This window comes from Rhinatrema bivittatum, chromosome 3, assembly GCF_901001135.1.
Source record: "Rhinatrema bivittatum chromosome 3, aRhiBiv1.1, whole genome shotgun sequence".
NCBI lineage: Eukaryota > Metazoa > Chordata > Amphibia > Gymnophiona > Rhinatrematidae > Rhinatrema > Rhinatrema bivittatum.
The window spans coordinates 559,137,726-559,155,475 of record NC_042617.1 but is presented as its reverse complement, the minus strand read 5'-3'; the positions used below and the strand labels follow the sequence as shown (position 1 = coordinate 559,155,475).

Here is a 17,750-nt window from a genome sequence, read left to right as displayed (position 1 = left end):
TGCTACAACCCAAGAAAGAGATCTAGATGTCATAGTGATAACTCATTGAAATCGTTGGATCAGTGTGTTGCGGCAGTCAAAAAGCAAACAGAATGTTGGGAATTATTAGAAAGGGAATGGTGAATAAAACGGAAAATGTCATAATGCCTCTGTATCGCTCCATGGTGAGACCGCACCTTGAATACTGTGTACAATTCTGGTCGCTGCATCTCAAAAAAGATATAATTGCGATAGAGAAGGTACAGAGAAGGGCTACCAAAATGATAAGGGGAATGGAACAGCTCCCCTATGAGGAAAAACTAAAGAGGTTAGGACGTTTCAGCTTGGAGAAGAGATGGCTGGGGGGGGATATGATAGAGATGTTTAAAATTATGAGAGGTCTAGAACGGATAGATGTGAATCGGTTATTTACTCTTTCGGATAGTAGAAAGACTAGGGGGCACTCCATGAAGTTAGCATGGGGCACATTTAAAACTAATCAGAGAAAGTTCTTTTTTACTCAACGCACAATTAACTCTGGAATTTGTTGCCAGAGGATGTGGGTTAATGCAGTTAGTACAGCGGTGTTTAAAAAAGGATTGGATAAGTTCTTGGAGGAGAAGTCCATTACCTGCTATTATGTTCACTTAGAGAATAGCCACTGCCATTAGCAATGGTAACATGGAATAGACTTAGTTTTTGGGTACTTGCCAGGTTCTTATGGACTGGATTGGCCACTGTTGGAAAAGGGATGCTGGGCTTGATGAACCCTTGGTCTGACCCAGTATGGCATTTTCTTATGTTCTTATATAAAACTCGATAAATAAATAAATAAAATATTGAAAAACATCGATCCAAGTACAAATAAATCCCTGAGGCACTCCACTGTTTACCCTTTTCCACTGAGAAAATTGACCATTTAATCCTATTCTCTGTTTCCTGTCTTTTAATCAGGTTGTAATCCACGAAAGCACATTGCCTTCTATCCCATGACATTTTAGTTTTCTTAGAAGCCTCTCATGAGGGACTTTGTCAAACGCCTTCTAAAAATCAAAATACACTCCGTCTACCGGTTCACCTTTATCCACGTTTATTAACCCCTTCAAAAAAATGAAGCAGATTTGTTAGGCAAGACTTCCCTTGTGTAAATCCATGTTGACTGTGTTCCATTAAACCATGTTTTTCTATATGCTCTGTGATTTTGATCTTTAGAATAGTTTCCACTATTTTTCCCAGCACTGAATTCAGGCTGACTGATCTATAGTTTCCTGGTTTGCCTCTGGAGTCCTTTTTAAATATTGGGGTTACATTGGCCACCCTCCCGTCTTCAGGTACAATGGGTGATTTTAATGATAGTCTACAAATTTTAACTAATAGATCAGAAATTTCATTATTTGGATTCCTTCAGTACCCTAGGATGCATACCATTCGGTCCAGTTGATTTGCTACCCTTTAGTTTGACAATCTGGCCTACTTCATCTTCCAGGTTCACAGTGATTTGGTTCAGTTTATCTGACTCATCACCCTTGAAAACCATCTCCGGAACTGGTATCTCCTCAACATCCTCATTAGTAAACATGGAAGCGAAGAATTCATTTAGTCTTTCTGCAGTGGTCTTATCTTCCCTAAGAGCCCCTTTAACTCCTCGGTCATCTAACAGTCCAACCAACTCCCTCACAGGTTTCTTGCTTTGGATATATTTTAAAAAGTTTTTATTATGAGTTTTTGCCTCTTCAGCCAACTTCATTTCAAATTTTCTCTTCACCTGACTTATTAATGTTTTACACTCAACTTGACAATGCTTATGGTTTTTCCTATTTTCTTCAGATGGATCCTCCTTCCAATTTTTGGAGGATTTTTTTTTTGTTAAAATAGCCTCTTGCACCTCACCTTTTAACCATGCTGGTATTCATTTTGCCTGCATCTTTCAGTTTTTTTCTATTTTCCTCATTTTATCAAAGTTTCCCTTTTGAAAATTTAGTGTTACAGCTGTAGATTTACTTATTATCCCCCTTCCAGTCACTATAATGGACTAAAGTATGCTAAGGAGGTGTAGAGATATAAAATAAGGATGAAGGCTCAAGGTGCCGAATTCCAGCCCTGATTTCTAACTGAACACAAAGTAAAAAGAGGAAACTGCCAGGTAAAAAAAACCTCAAACACGTCAAAATTTTGTTTAAAAAAAAAAAAAAATCAAATAAAGGAAGAAAAATGGAGAGTAAAAAAAGTTTGCAAGGATTTAGTGATTAAAAAGCTGGAAATAGGTTTGTTTGAAAAATGTATACTCCTGAAATTAATCTATATAAATAAAAATGTAAATGTTCGTTTGTTCCAAATCTTAAATCTCTGAAAGTTCTTCACCGATTGCTTTGAAATTTGACACAACATGCATTCGAATACGCACGTGTATTTATATACCTATATTATATAGATGTCACACCTGTGACAGGTAAAATGTAGAGATTACTTACCTGATAATCTTGTTTTCCTTAGTGTATGCAGATGGACTCAAAACAAATGGGTATAGTGTGCTCGTGCTAGCAGTTGGAGATGGATCTGACATCAGCACGGGTACATATACCCCTGCAGGAAGTGCAGCCATTCAGTAATCTTCCTTGCAAAAGCTGTAGCTGACCGATCAATGAAATGAACAGGATTACCCTGACCGATTGATAGTAGCTGGAGACCGCCAATGTTCTCAACCGGAAGGCGTCGACACCCGGCAGGGTGGATGGCCTATTATAAGAAAACATGGCTTACCGTGAGTCGGTGAATCCCCATGTATGCCGGGATGCTGAGTCCATCTGCATACACTAAGGAAAACGAGATTATCAGGTAAGTAATCTCTACATTTCCTAGCGTGTAGCAGATGGACTCAAAACAAATGGGATGTACAAAAGCTACTCCCGGACTGGGCGGGAGGCTGCCCGAGGGCCGTTTAGGATTGCCCTCGCAAATGCAGTGTCCTCCCTGGCCTGGACGTCCAGACGGTAGAATCTGGAGAAGGTATGGAGGGAGGACCACGTCGCCGCTTTACATATCTCTGCAGGCGACAGCAGCTTAGCTTCTGCCCAAGAGGCCGATTGTGCTCTGGTAGAATGAACTTTGACCTGTAGAGGCGGTGGTTTTCCCGCCTCTATGTAGGCTGCCTTGATAACTTCTTTAATCCAGCCGGCGATGGTTGGCCGTGAGGCCGCTTCCCCTAGCTTCTTCCCGCTGTGCAGGACGAACAGGAGGTCCGTCTTTCGTACTGCTTCTGACATTTCCAGGTATCTGGACAGCAGTCTGCCGATGTCGAGATGGCATAGCATTCGACCTTCCTCAGACTTCTTCAAACCTTCCGTGGTAGGCAGGATATGGTTTGGTTGAGGTGAAAGTGTGAGACCACCTTGGGTAAAAAGGATGGCACTGTGCGAAGATGGATAGCCTCTGGAGTGATTCTGAGAAATGGATCACGACAGATAGTGCTTGTAGCTCTGAGATGCGGTGTGCTGAATACACAGCCAGCAAGAACACCATCTTCAAGGTTAACAACGGAGGGACAGGCCTCGAAGGGGCCTGAAGCTGATCCCGCCAAAAATTCCAATACTAGGTTGAGATTCCACAAGGGCACTGGCCACTTCAGTGGCGGGCGAATGTGTTTGACTCCTTTCAGGAAACCTGAGACGTCTGGGTGTTTGGCAATGGTGGTGCCGTCACTCCTGGGACCGTAGCAAGACAGCGCTGCTACCTGAACCTTGATGGAGCTGAGGGACAGACCCTTCTGAAGTCCATCTTGTAGGAAGTCCAAAATGATAGGAATCTTAGCGGCATGCGTGTTGGTGCCGTGAGAGTCGCACCAGGCTTCAAAAACTCTCCAGATCCTGATATATGTTAGGGATGTGGAGAACTTGCGTGCTCGGAGGAGTGTATCTATAACCGGCTCCAAGTATCCCCTTTTCTTCAGTCGAGCCCTCTCAATGGCCAGACCGTAAGAGAGAATTGAGCTGGATCCTCGTGGAGGATGGGACCTTGCCGCAGCAGGTCCCTGTAGGGAGGCAGAGGTAGAGGGTTCCCTGCCAGTAGTCTTCTCATGTCCGCGTACCAGGGTCTTCTTGGCCAGTCCGGGGCCACTAGAACTAGGCCTCTGTGTCGCTGAATCCTGTGTAAGATGGCGCCCAGCAGGGGCCATGGAGGAAAGGCGTACAGCAGGATCCCCTGAGGCCACGGCTGTACCAGGGCATTGATCCCCTGAGCCCGAGGATCCCGCCTGCGGCTGAAATATCTGGGTACTTGAGCGTTGGACCTGTCCGCTAAGAGGTCCATGGCTGGCGTCCTCCAGTGATCCACAATTATCTGAAAGGCTGTGGGTGACAGCTGCCACTCCCCCGGGTTTAGGCTTTCTCTGCTGAGGAAGTCCGCCGTCGTGTTGTCCTTCCCGGCAATGTGGACGGCGGAGATGCCTGGAGAATTGCTTCCGCACAAATCATACAGGGGAGTTATTTCCAGGGGACACTTGTCGGCTTCTGGGTTCCCGCCCTGACGATTGATGTATGCCACCGTGGTGGCATTGTCTGACATCACTCTGACCGCTCTGTCGCGAAGTCTGTGAGCAAATCGCAGGCACGCTAGCCTGACTGCCCGTGCCTCTAGTCGGTTGATGTTTCCACCTCGACTCTTCCCTGGTCCAACGCCCTTGGGCGGTGAGTTCCTCGCAGTGTGCTCCCCATCCGTTCAGGCTGGCATCTGTGGTGAGCAGAATCCAGGTTGGGGAGGACATTCTTGACCCCCGGCTCATGTGGCCGGGCTGCAACCACCACCATAGCTGATACCGCACTCTGGCGGTAGAGGTAGGCGTACGGTATGTAGTTCTGTGATCGTGGGCTCCATCGAGATAGAAGGGCGCGTGCAAACAGTCTCATATGAGCCTGCACCCATGGCACCAACCTCCAGAGTGGACGCCATGAGGCAGAAGACCTGTAGGTAATCTCGAGCTGTGGGCCGGCTGGCGCTCAGCAGGGCCTGCAGATGACTCTGGAGTTTTGACTTTCTCTTGGAGGTCAGGCTGACCTTGTCTTCTCGGGTGTCGAATTGGACCCCTTGGTATTCCAGCGACTGGGATGGCTTGTAGGGAGCTCTTGTTTATGTTGACTACCCATCCAAGGCTTTCCAGAAGAGCTATAACTCTGTTGGTTGCCGGGTGGCTCTCCTCTGGTGACTTTGCCCTGATTAGCCAATCGTCCAGGTAGGGATGGACGAGAATTCCTTCCTTCCTGAGTGCCACCGCCACTACTACTATTACCTTGGTAAAGATCCGCGGCGCGGGGTGGCTAACCCGAAGGGTAAAGCTCGGAACTGGAAGTGCTGATTCAAGACTTTGAAGCGTAAATAGCGCTGGTGATCCCGATGGATTGGGATATGCAGGTAGGCTTCCGACAGATCTAGGGAGGTGAGAAACTCCCCTGGCTGTACTGAATTCTTGACCGACCGTAGAGTTTCCATGCGAAAGCTGGGGGACCCGTAGGTGTCTGTTGACTGACTTGAGATCCAGGACGGGCCTGAAAGTGCCCTCCTTCTTGGGTACTATGAAATAAATGGAATAACGCCCAGAATTCATCTCTCCCGCAGGTACTGGGATTATGGCTTTTAGGGCCAGGAGCCTCTGTAAGGTCACTTCTAGTGCCGCTGCCTTGAGCGGTGAACAAGGAGATTCCACAAACTTGTTCGGCAGAAGCCGAAAGAAATCCAGGTAATATCCTTCTCGGATGATGGCGAGGACTCACTGGTCTGAAGTAATCTCGACTCACCTGCGATAGAAGAGGGTTAGCCTGCCCCCTATGGCTGCTACCCCCGGATGGGTCGGCTGATTGTAATTGTGGGGTAGCAGCCGGGGCCAGAACCCGAGCCGGTTCTCTTCTTGTTGTGCTTAGTCCGAAAGGACTGGTTCCTGGCCTGGGAACGAGGTGCTCGATAGCTAGTCCTGTAAGGGTTGAAGCGCTGCGAATTTCTACCTCTAGATATAGATAGTAAAGAAACGCTGTTTAATGTAATGCCTTTATTGCGACAGTTTTGTTCTATGTAAACTGACCTGATTCGATACTAGTATTGAGAATGTCGGTATATAAAAATCCGAAATAAATAAATAAATAGATGGTCTAGAAAAGAACGCTGGTCCTCCTCGCCCCGTCTTCTGGTAGACTGGGGTAATGGGGAGGCCCCCCCATTTAGTAGCCCAGTTCTCGAGATCGCTGCCGAACAGTAAGGAACCCTTAAAGGGTATTCTTGTGAGTCGTGTCTTGGAGGACGAGTCGGCCGCCCAATTACGTAGCCAAAGCTGTCTCCTGGCTGCCACTGAAGAGGATACTCCCTTGGCTGCCATACGGACGAAGTCGGAGGCTGCGTCAGTGAGAAATGCGAGAGCTGATTCCATGTCTGCTCCCTGGGTGTTGTTTCTCGCCTGTGATAGACAGGAGCGCGTCACCACGGTGCAGCAGGTCGCGATTCGTAGGGACATGGCTGCTACCTCAAAAGCTTGTTTCAGAATGGTGTCCATGCGTCGGTCATGCGAATCCTTGAGGGCCGCTCCCCCCTCCACCGGAATGGTGGTGTGCTTCACTATTGCGTTAACTATGGCGTCTATCTTGGGACACGCCAGCAGCTCCTTGGACGCCGGATCCAGAGGGTACATGCCTGCCAAGGCCCGACCCCCTTTAAATGAGGCCTCCGGTGCCTTCCATTCCAGATCGATTAGCTGCTGTGCTGCCTGTAGGAGGGGAAAATGATGCGCCGGTTGGCGCAGGCCCTCTAACAGGGGGTTCAGTTTAGGGTCCCCTGGGGTATCCTGGCCCGGAATGGCCAGTTCCGATATGCATTGCGAGACCAGGCCTGAAAGATCCTCTTTCCGAAAGAAGCGCCTCATGGTCCGATATGGCTCTATCTCAGAGGGAAGTTCACCCTCCTCAGGGGGCTCCTCACTTTCCTGGGAGCAATCCGAATCCCCATAAGCGGGGCTGTCGGGTGGTGAGTGGCTGCGCCTAGGTCTCGAGGGTCCAGGGACCGGATCAACCGGGACGGAAAGACCCATTCGAGGAGCAGACTGCATCTGGACAAAGGCGTGAATCCCTTTGAATAATTCCACCCAGGAAAGCGAAGCCAGATCTGGCCGTAGGGGCACCAGGTCTCTCGGGTTCCCTGGTTGCTCCCCACGGCCTGCTAAGTCCGGTGTGCTCCCTGAGGAACCGCTGGGCTGGGGCTGATCCTGTCCTGGGACTCCCATGGCCTCCTCACATTGGGCACATAGTGAGTCTGCTTCCTCGCTCTGTGTGGCTCTGAGGTTGCATGCTGAGCAGAGGCTTAGAGCTTTCATGCCAGATTCTGGAGGTGCCGGCTCTGCGGCCGCATGGGCTCTCTTATGCTCCATTTGCCTGAAATTCGGTGTCGCCCAATAAAGTGCGCCTAACAAGAGCGCTTAACAGCATGCGCCTATGAACGGCGTCTTAGAAATGTGCGCAGATACACGTGCGCCTATACGCGGGCGTCTTATAAACGTGCGCCTATACGCGGGCGTCTTATAAACGTGCGCCTATACGCGGGCGGCTTACAATGTGCGAACGTGCGCCTATCGCGTGCGCTCACAACGTGCGCCTATCGCGTGCGCTAACAACGTGCGCCTATCGCGTGCGCTAACAACGTGCGCCTATCGCGTGCGCTAACAACGTGCGCCTATCGCGTGCGCTAAGCTTAGCAACTATCGGCGAAGGTCAGTAGGCAGGCAAAATGGCGACCTCCTTGGTGTCCTGCCTCGTAGGCAGGCCCAGTTAGTCCACACTTCCTCGGAGACCAAGTAAAGATATACGCCTTACCTTGTCTTCGGCGCTTCCCGGCTGTGACCCGGGCGGTCTCCGGCTGCAGGGGGAGAGTACCTTCAACCGCCGCTCATAAGGAACTGCGCCCGCTGCCTCTAGGCCGCTCCCGAACTTGTCTTGCTCGGAGGCCAAGTCCACGCCGGGACCGAGGCTGCCTCCAGGCCGCGCCCGAACTAGTCTCGCTCGGGGGCCAAGCCGCGCCCGAGCCCTTCTCACTCGGGGGCTAGGTCCCTGCCGCGAACCGGCCACCGGACCGAGGCTCTCGCTTCCGAGGGACCACGGAAGTCAGCTCGGGAAACTCAACTGGGTGAGAAACCTCCAGGTATCACCACAGGAGTGCGGGGCTTGCTTCAATAGGTTTCTTCTAGGAATTTAGTCGTTAGAATTTGGAAACACGCTCAGCGAGCGTGAGGTAGCTCCAAACTGCTTTGGAGACGGAAATTACTGAATGGCTGCACTTCCTGCAGGGGTATACGTACCCATGCTGACGTCAGATTCGTCTCCAACTGCTAGCACGAGCACACTATACCCATTTGTTTTGAGTCCATCTGCTACACGCTAGGAAAACATGATTTTTTTTTTGCAAAAACAGCGCCATCTGTTGGACGTAAAAGCAACACACGCTATCTACAATAGAAATGGGCTTTGACCGGACTGCAAATGCGCAGTAGAGAGCTGCTCTACCCCACATGCGCGGACCATACAGCTCTGCGCTACGTGCTGGGTGTCACAGAGGGGAGGAGGAAAGGGCAGACGAGTCGCCACTCCGAGAAACGGCTCAACCTGTTCCTCCGCTGCTGGGGAAGGGGGAGGGAGTAGGGACTGCCGGACAGTTACACACAGGAGGAGGAAAGGGTAGAAGAGTCACCGAGCCAGTCCGTCCACCAACGGGGATGGGGGGGAGGGAGTTGGGATGGCCGGAGTAGAGCTAATGCGCATTGTGAAATTAAACCAGACTGAGCCACGGCAACGCGCTCCGAGAAACGGCTCAGCCCGTTCCTCCGCCGCTGGGGAAGGGGGGAGGGAATAGGGACTCCAAGACAGTTACACACAGGAGGAGGAAAGGGTAAAAGTTGCCGAGCCAGTCCATCCACCGCCGGGGAAGGGGGGGAGGGAGTAGGGATTGCCGGACAGTTACACACAGGAGGAGGAAAGGGTAAGAGAGTCGCCGAGCCAGTCCGTCCACCGCCAGGGGAAGGGGGGGAGGGAGTTCGGACGGCCGGAGAAGAGCTAATGCGCATTGTGAAATTAAACCAGACTGAGCCACAACAACACTTGGCCGGGTACAGCTAGTAGTAGCATAAATATAGTAAGTAGTTAATTTATACAAAACTTCAACGGAAAAAAAAAAGAGTGAAACTTGGAGGAACTGCTGTTTTTGTCCAATGCAATTAGCAGAGATGTATCTATATACACACTGCTAAATGCACTTATTAAAGCTGATATAGTATACATTAGACATTCGTAAATATTCTGGTCTATGTTTTTTACAGTTACCCACAAAACATTTTTTTTAACGCTACAGTTCTGGTTGCCCTTCTTAAGAAAGACATTGTAGAACTAGAAAAGGTGCACAGAAGTGCAACAAACATTATAAAGGAGATGGAACACCTCTCCCATGAGAAGCTACATGGGGCTAGGGTTCTTCAGCTTGGAAAAGAAACAGCTAAGAGGGGACATGATAAAAGTTTATAAAATTATTAGTGTGATGAAATGGGTAAATAAAGATTATTTACCCTTTTCAAATAATATTAAAACAGGAGGCCATGAAACAACCAGATTCAAAACAATTTGTAGAAAGTATTTTTTTCACTCAGCGCACTATCAAGCTGTGCAATCTGTTGCCATAGGATGTGATCAAGGCGACTAGCATAGTGGAATTTAAGAGAGGTTTGGGCAAGTTTCTGGAAAAAAGAAAGTCCTTAATACATTATTAGCAAGGTGGACTAAAGAGAGCTAATACTATCCCTGTGAGTGAACAACAGGAATTAGATCTACTTTACGGGATCTGCCAGATACTTGTGACTTGGATGGGCCACTGTTGATGGACCTTAGTCTAACCCAACATGGCAATTCTTATGTTCTTATGACACTAGAACAAATCATTCCACGGAACAGGATAACCTGGCATGTAGGCATTAGGAGTTGAGGATAGTTTCCATGCAGGTTAAAGCTTTATGGATAGGGGTTGGGGGACATTTATTCTAGTTAGTATATGAAGCCAAATGTGAAACAGATGTAGCTCTCCCTATTTTACTGGATTCCATGCTAGGCAGGAGCTTCCCTCCCTAACTTTCACTTGCAAGATAAGCTTTCGGGCAGAACACAGCAGTTTTACAGGTCCCAATATAACAAAACAGGGAATGGGGCTCCACCTTCTTCCACCAATTACAATCACTCTTTCCTGCAGGTGTACTCTCGATTCCTGCCTCTTTCACCAGTGATGCCCCTCATCTTTTTGTAGGTCTAGGTTCATGTCAAATCTACTTTTCAGAGCTGAGAACTCCCAAGCTAGAGGGTAAAAAAATAAAAACCTCCTGTAGCTGCTAGCTCAAGTAGGGTCCAGATGACTCAGTTTTGAAAAAAAAGAAAAAGTTTTCCTCAACCAAAGCTCAACTCGGTTTAAATATCTCTACAGACAGATGGTGGTTGTAGCTAGGGAGAAAGACAGGATTACAGAAGGGAAACGGAGGGTCCCTTTTCTCTGCCAGACAGTACCCACAACAGCTCTTCCTCACCTATGCTTTAGCCAACATTGCTACTGCAACTCCTGCTTCTTTTCCCTGCTCATGATTAAAACAAAAAAACCCCACACAAACACTGAGCAAGAGGGACAGAATTTACAGAGAAGAGATACTGTTGGGGTAGAACTAAGTCTGCAGGTCATGATCTTAGCTCTCAAATAATTGGTTTTATGATTTTCTTCTTGAGTGAAATCAATATTTTCTAAATTCCCAGCTGTGGTTAAACCTTTTTCTTTAGCAAAATTTGATCTCCTACACATTGCAAATTTTAAGTTTATTAGAAGCTGAAAGCAGCACTGTTCCAATCTAAGATTCAATTTATAGTCCACCAAAATGAAGGGACTATAAATTGAAGAAAGTTCCATCTGTGAGCAGACCTGTTTTACTGTTTATGCAAACAAGAAATGCAATCCATGTATAATACATTTAAATGTTTGCCAGAGGTATGGATAGTTGGAAGGGCAAACAGAGTATTTCCACCTACAACCACAGTTCTTTTCTAATGTGGGATTAAGTTATAAAATATTTCCAGGCAGTTTGCCACTTTTGTCATCCTACTTTGGCATGTGATAGAAGTAGTTAAGACAAACTGGATAGGCTCTGCCTTATTCTATGTGTGTGTTATAATTTTTATAACCACATATAGGATAATAGAAAATGGCATCAATATTCATTTTTTAGACAGAGGAAGGAGGCTTAGAAAGTAAACAGGGAAGTAATGTTTTCTCAAGAAGCTGAATAAATGTAGCACCTTTACAGTGATTTCTTACCCAAATAATTTCATTTTTAAGACTATATAAACATTTTTGCTAATCATTTTTAGGTCCTGAAAATTATACCAGTCAATTCTGCTCCCTAGATCTAGGATACATTTTCTAGCACAGAAGTAGGATAAATCAGTCATGCACTTGAATTCTGCTGCTAATGGAATAAATAAGTTGTTCCACCCAGAACTAGTCCAGTTTACTTTCCAGGATACAAGATCTGCACATATGCGTGGATCGAAAAAATATATATCTCAGTCAGAATCATCATGTCTCCCCATGAGGATTCTCTTTCTTTTGAACTATGCATAGAAGATTGTATAAAAACTTTCAAAGGGTTGTTAAAAACTCATCTGTTTCATCTAGCTTATTCTTTATGAGCATGGGCTGCTCAGCTTATTGTTTACAATAGTGTGATCTGTGGATTTGTTTTTGATATTGCTAAAGTTTGTGTTTGATGTGAATTTATGATATATGTTTTTCCATTCAAGACTTCAGGCCTACGGTATTGGCAGTATAAAAATATCAAATAAAATAAATATTCTTCAAATTCCGTGTTGACATCAAACAGAAAAGTTATTAGGTAGTGGGAAGAGACACGATCTCACAAGAATTTTTATCCTTTGGAATGCAGGCAAAATCTATACAAATGAAAATGTATAAGGAAAATAATTTCATTTCTCGGAGGATAAGTATCCTTAACGGAGTCACACACGAGTTACATGACTCATGTGTACTACTGAGATGGTAGCCAGAAAACAAACATTACAATTAAGTAAAATTTTCTTTTCATATTGTGTCTGGTTAAAAACCAGGATTCTTAGGGGAAATCCCCAAAAGTATTTATATGTAAGTTGGTGGTAAGTGGATGGACACCAAATTCATTCTTTAATGTCATGTGATAAGGCATTGCAGTTAAGTAAAATTAGGGAAAACAGACATACAAACAAAAAACTTACCACTTCCAGTTCTTTTAAGTTCCATTTCCTGCATGTGTATTTTACTTGGAGTCATGCGTATGGGAACGGGATGCACAATAGCAGTATCCTGCAAAGAACAAGGCTAATCTGTCATTCTTTAATGTTTAACCTTAGTGACTATATTCTGCCATTAAAGTTATATTAAATTACAACTGCAAAGAGAAGATATCTTTTTTAAATACTCCTGTTTGGATATCCTGAAATCACTGTTGGAAAGTTAGGGATCTAGTCTGGAAAGTGATATGTGCAATAATGTGGTATTACTCCAGTTTGGTGTTGAAGTAACCACCTGCTTACTACACTTCCTCAGGAGGAAAAAAGCTCAAGGAAAGAAATTATTCTAATTTTAGATGGCATCAAACCTTTAATGTAGCTACTGAGCAGAGCATCTCCTCCCCAAACATTCAAACCCCACTGCTATCAAAATAAAAATCAAAACCCACAGAAGGCTGTCAATCTAAATCTATTCTGGCACCAAGAGTTTTCACTGTGTAGGATAAGTATAAACTGTTGAGCACACACTGATAGAGAGAAAACAAAGTACAAATAAGTTAATATTTTTCAAAGTAAAAGGGAAGATAATGTGGTATTTTATAATGCTTTACAGGGAGTTTATTTTTAAGATTTCCTCTATTTTCTTCTTCATTATCTCCCCCAGCACAATTGCACAGGTGACTCAGGTCCCTAACAGGTAAATTTTAAACAGGAAACCTTTCAATATTATCAGTCAGGCAAGCGTCAGTAAGCCAAGCACACAAACTAGAGGGTGCTATATCTAAGCCTTCTCTCCTGATATGTTAAAGGATTGCAGGAAAGGGATGTGCATTTGTTTGAAATGAAAATGTAAAACAAGTCGAATATGCCCATTTTTGTTTCATTTCAAACAAACTGAATAATTAAAAAAAAAAAAAAAAGAAAAATATTGTTGATTTTTTGTGTTTTTGGAAATAGGGTGCCCTATCTGCAAATAGTGCGCACCATTTCTCAAAAAGGGAAAAGCACCCTCAAAACCAAAATCTCCAAAAAATAAAAAGTAAAGATGGAAAAAATTAGTGTGTACTTTCCTACTGCAAGATAGATAGGAAAAAATAACAATAAGTGACACGGTCTATGTTACTCAAGCTCATGGTTACTGTATACTGCTTTGCAATCATAATTATTAGCAGAAATATGATTCATGCTCACATATAAACTGCCTCAGTAGTGTATTATCTGCAGAGCTGTAGTCAGACAATTTGGTACCCATGGCCAAGTAAAAAACTGCGCCCTCACTGATTACACAACACATGACATCACGAGGTGAGAGACTGTTAAATGCTGGTACAGCCCAAGGCTGCTGCAAGGATATTAGGCAACCTAGGTAAACCTTACTGCCTTGCACCCTCACCCCTTTCATGCCCTCCTCTTACGCAATTAAAAATTATGCATTTATAACAGATTTTACATGAAAAAGGATATTCAAAGTACCTTCTGAGGTAAAATATATTTACATGCACTGCTGTGGTGCCAAACAGAAAACCCTGCCAAAAAAAGCAAAAGATACCCATATGGTATTAGGCCTACTATAATATCTTGGGCATGGGCTTGGTCCTCAAAATCACAAAAATCAGAATTACAACATAATAAACCCTCCATATCAAAACAGCACTGTCGGCACTCAAACAGCAACTCTAAGAAAAGGCAACACGGCAAACATTACACTGGCCCTAAAACACCAATATTGCCCCTATTAGGAAAACAGAACAAGCAAGGCTGCTATAAATCCCTAATGGAATACCTCATCTCAGTCACACATGCAGAACACAGACAGGCCCTCAAAAACAGAATACAGAGACTATAAAGCATAAACAGAAATGTGCAGACAAACTGAAATGGAAATTGAAACAAGCCAAAGTCTGTATGCACTATACAATGCAATAATGGAAAAATAGAAACATTACCATTCCACATAAAACTATAAAATTAGTAAAAGCATACCAATAAAACAAATAATTCAAAACAGCTAACAATCATCAAATATTAAAAACTCATATAAACATTTTCCAAACACCAAAAAAAATCCTTCAAAACAGACACCTCAGTTTTAAAAAACCTCCCCCACTGTCCATTCCTGGGATCTTTTGATTTCTAGAAGCCTTGAGATTGTCATGGATTAGCAGGCAGAGAGGCAGAAAGACTGTTGAGCACATACACAAGTGTGCTCTCTCTCTCTCACACACACATTCTCTCCTCATATCCTGGCACACGGACACTCGCTCTCACACACACGCCTCCTCTCTCTCACTTACTTTTCACCCCTCTTGAAGCAGCAGCACTCTCCATCATCAGCCCTCACAGCTGACAGAATTACTTTGAGTCATGGGGGTCTGACCCAGCTCTGGCCTTGTGCTCCTTCCTGCAGGGCAGACCATATTCCTGCTCCTCCTCCTAAGGCCCTGCCAGCCATGCTGGCAATTCCGGCAGGGCTGCACTGCTCTTGATGATATACCTGTGGCACTATATCACTTTTCAGGTTGCAGCACCTATGGCTGAGGCCATATTGGCCATAGGCACACTATGGCTCTCTGACTATCTGAATTCTCCTCCCCCTCTGAACTCTCAAAATCATCTGGGAGAGAAAATTCTTTAAGCAACAAAAATAAGAGAAATTATTCCTGTCCCAGAACTGAACATAGTAAGATGAAGCCAGGGGGAGAGTATGAGATATAAGGAAAGGTGGGAGTGGACATAAACAGAGGCAAAAGAAACCACAACTACAATAAGAAAAGGACAGCTGAAGAGAATATACTTTAAGCAATTCTAGAGATTTTCTGGCAATTTTGAAGAATTTTGCTGGGTCAGACAACATGGATTTAAGTGCTGACCATGCTACGGAATATAGCATAATAGAGAAAACAGAAACTGAAGAGAAAGACTATCAATATGCATAATTCAGAACTTGTAAATGGTGCAAGCAAAAATGGAAAGAAGAAAACATTATGGAGTGCTAACTTATTTGCACTAGTGAACTTAGTTACATGAATTGTGTATAGGGTTACTATAAATTTACATGTTTTATAAACTTAAGAATATTGTGCATGATATAAAATTACAAGTTTATGCTGAGTGAACTGGTAACTGGTGAGGGGATAGGAATGGGAATAAAAAGTCAGATTCTTCGTAGACAACAGGATGAATTAGCTGTTATACATGGATGATGTCATTTGACAGTACTGATATAAACCCAGCTTTCAGAGCTCAGTAAAGACTCTACTAGTATGCACAGAGGTTCCCACACGTGCCTTTTGTCTCACGAGCCCCGCTGTCTCTTCCACAGATAGGTGGGTGGGTATTAAGAATGGCTAATTCACCGTCTATAGGTATGTAAACTTTTCTCATTCAACAAATAAGCATGAATCAACCAGTACGCATGGGGGAGTCCCAAGCTGAGGGTTGCACTGCAGAAGCACTTATATAAAGACAACCCAGTCCTACCAGGTGGAGAGTGGATTACTGAAGAGACTGCAAATAATAGCTTATTCAAAGATACCATATCCTCAGGACATTGTCCAAACAGAGGGACATGATGACTAAGTAGCAGTTTGCATGTGGCCTTCCTCAGAAGTGGCCCTGAGATGAACCACTAAAGTTTCAATGCTCAATTGATTACAGTGTGTGTAATCTGCAACCCAGGTAATGTATAACAGTGTGCAATACAGTCTGCTAAGCTAACTGGACAAAAACCATTTGACAACTGCCCTTCTCAATCTATTGGGATTAAAGGACATCATGAACGGTTGAGAACCTTGACAGTGAGGTTGAGTTCTCTTGAGCTAATATGCAAGAGCTCTCTTACAGTTTAAGGAATACAGATTTTGTTCTCCTTTGTGTGCTTGAGGTCTTGAAAATAATGTAGGAAGCACAATAGCTTTATTAATAATATGGAATGCAGATAGCACTTTCAGAGTAACTTGGGTGGGTCCACAGAACTACTGCATTGTGTAAATGTTTCAGGTATGGTGAATATGAAACCAGAGCATGCAGTTCACTTACTCTTTGTGCAAAAGAAAGAGTAAGAAACTTCCAAGTCCAACAACTGAAGGTTCAAAAGGAGGTGTCATGAGTTGAGCTAGGACACTGAGGTTGCAAGATTCTGGAAGTTTACTAACTGGAGGTCTGGAATGCCACAGTCCTTTCATGAACTTTGATACCAAAGGATGGAGAGAGAGATTAGAACACTTTCCACCTGATGGTGATACTCCACAATGATGCCGAGATGATCTTTGACCAAAAAGGTGCTGAGGCCTGAAGATGAGAGAAGAATACACACTGAAGCAAGTCCCTTGGACCACAGAAGATGGGATCCAGATGGCTGACCCCACACAAAGTCGAGAACCTCTTCCACTTGAAATTAAAGGATCTTCTTGCTGAAGGCTTTCTATCCAAAATCAGTATGCCCTTCATCTCCTTCAGAAGGTTTTAAGGAGAAGACTACTGCATGCTCAACATCTACCATCATGAGTGTTAGTGATGGCAGGTTCAGAAAACAGACTCTGCTGTCTTGCTGAGTTATAAGTGTCAGAGAGATCTCCAATGAAACCAGAGACTGAACTGACCGACAGACAAGATGTAGATACCACACTTGTTGAAGTCAGGCAGATGTTATAACGATTATCCTTGCTTTGTCCCAAAGGACCTGGACAGTCTTGGAGATAAGAGAGTCAGTGGGCACACAAACAGAAAAGGATCAGGAGCTGATATGTAGCTGTTGGGATACATACATCAAACCTTCTTGACCTTCCTGTTGACATCTGGAGGTAAACAGGTCATTCAATAGCATTCTCCAGCAATCGAACAATTAATCTGCTATTTTTAGTTCAAGGGAACACACTACTGAGGCTGTCCACCAACGTTTTCTGGATTCCAGAAAGGTAGGTTGCCTAGATGGGCATTGGATGCCCTACCCATTACCAAATTCAGATGGTCTCTTGGCAAAGGACATAAGAGCCTGTACCTCTATGTATGTAGAATATGGCCACTTGATTGTCCATCTGGATTAATATTCTCTTTCATGAGAGAAGGTGAGAAAAAGCCCTCAGAGCATAGGGCATGGCTCACAGCTCCAGCTGACCCTCTACTGGGACCACAATTCTTGGATCCATGTCAAACCAGTGCGAGTTCCCCACCCCTTGGTGGAGGTGTCAGTAGGAAGACTCACTTGAAGAGTGGGATGCATAGTGACACCCCCACCTGCAGAATTTCTGGTTTCCTTCACCACTGAGGTAAGGGAAGCCAGACATTTAAAAAGGGCTCCAGGTGATCTGGGAAACTATAGACTGGTGAGCATGTCTTCAGCGCTGGGAAAAATCCTAGAAAATATTCTAATGAATATAGTCACAGAACTTATAGATAGACATAGCCAGCATGGATTTACTAAAGGGAAGTCTTGCCTAACAAATC

General features: G+C 44.8%; 1 protein-coding gene across 1 annotated transcript in view; it reads right to left on the bottom strand.

The window, feature by feature from the left end:
- The window catches only part of REPS1 (RALBP1 associated Eps domain containing 1), a 566,482-nt gene that overhangs the window by 140,657 nt on the left and 408,075 nt on the right, over positions 1-17,750 (bottom strand). The window contains 1 exon segment of the mRNA XM_029596463.1: positions 12,291-12,378. Coding sequence (XP_029452323.1) covers positions 12,291-12,378 — 88 coding nt within the window.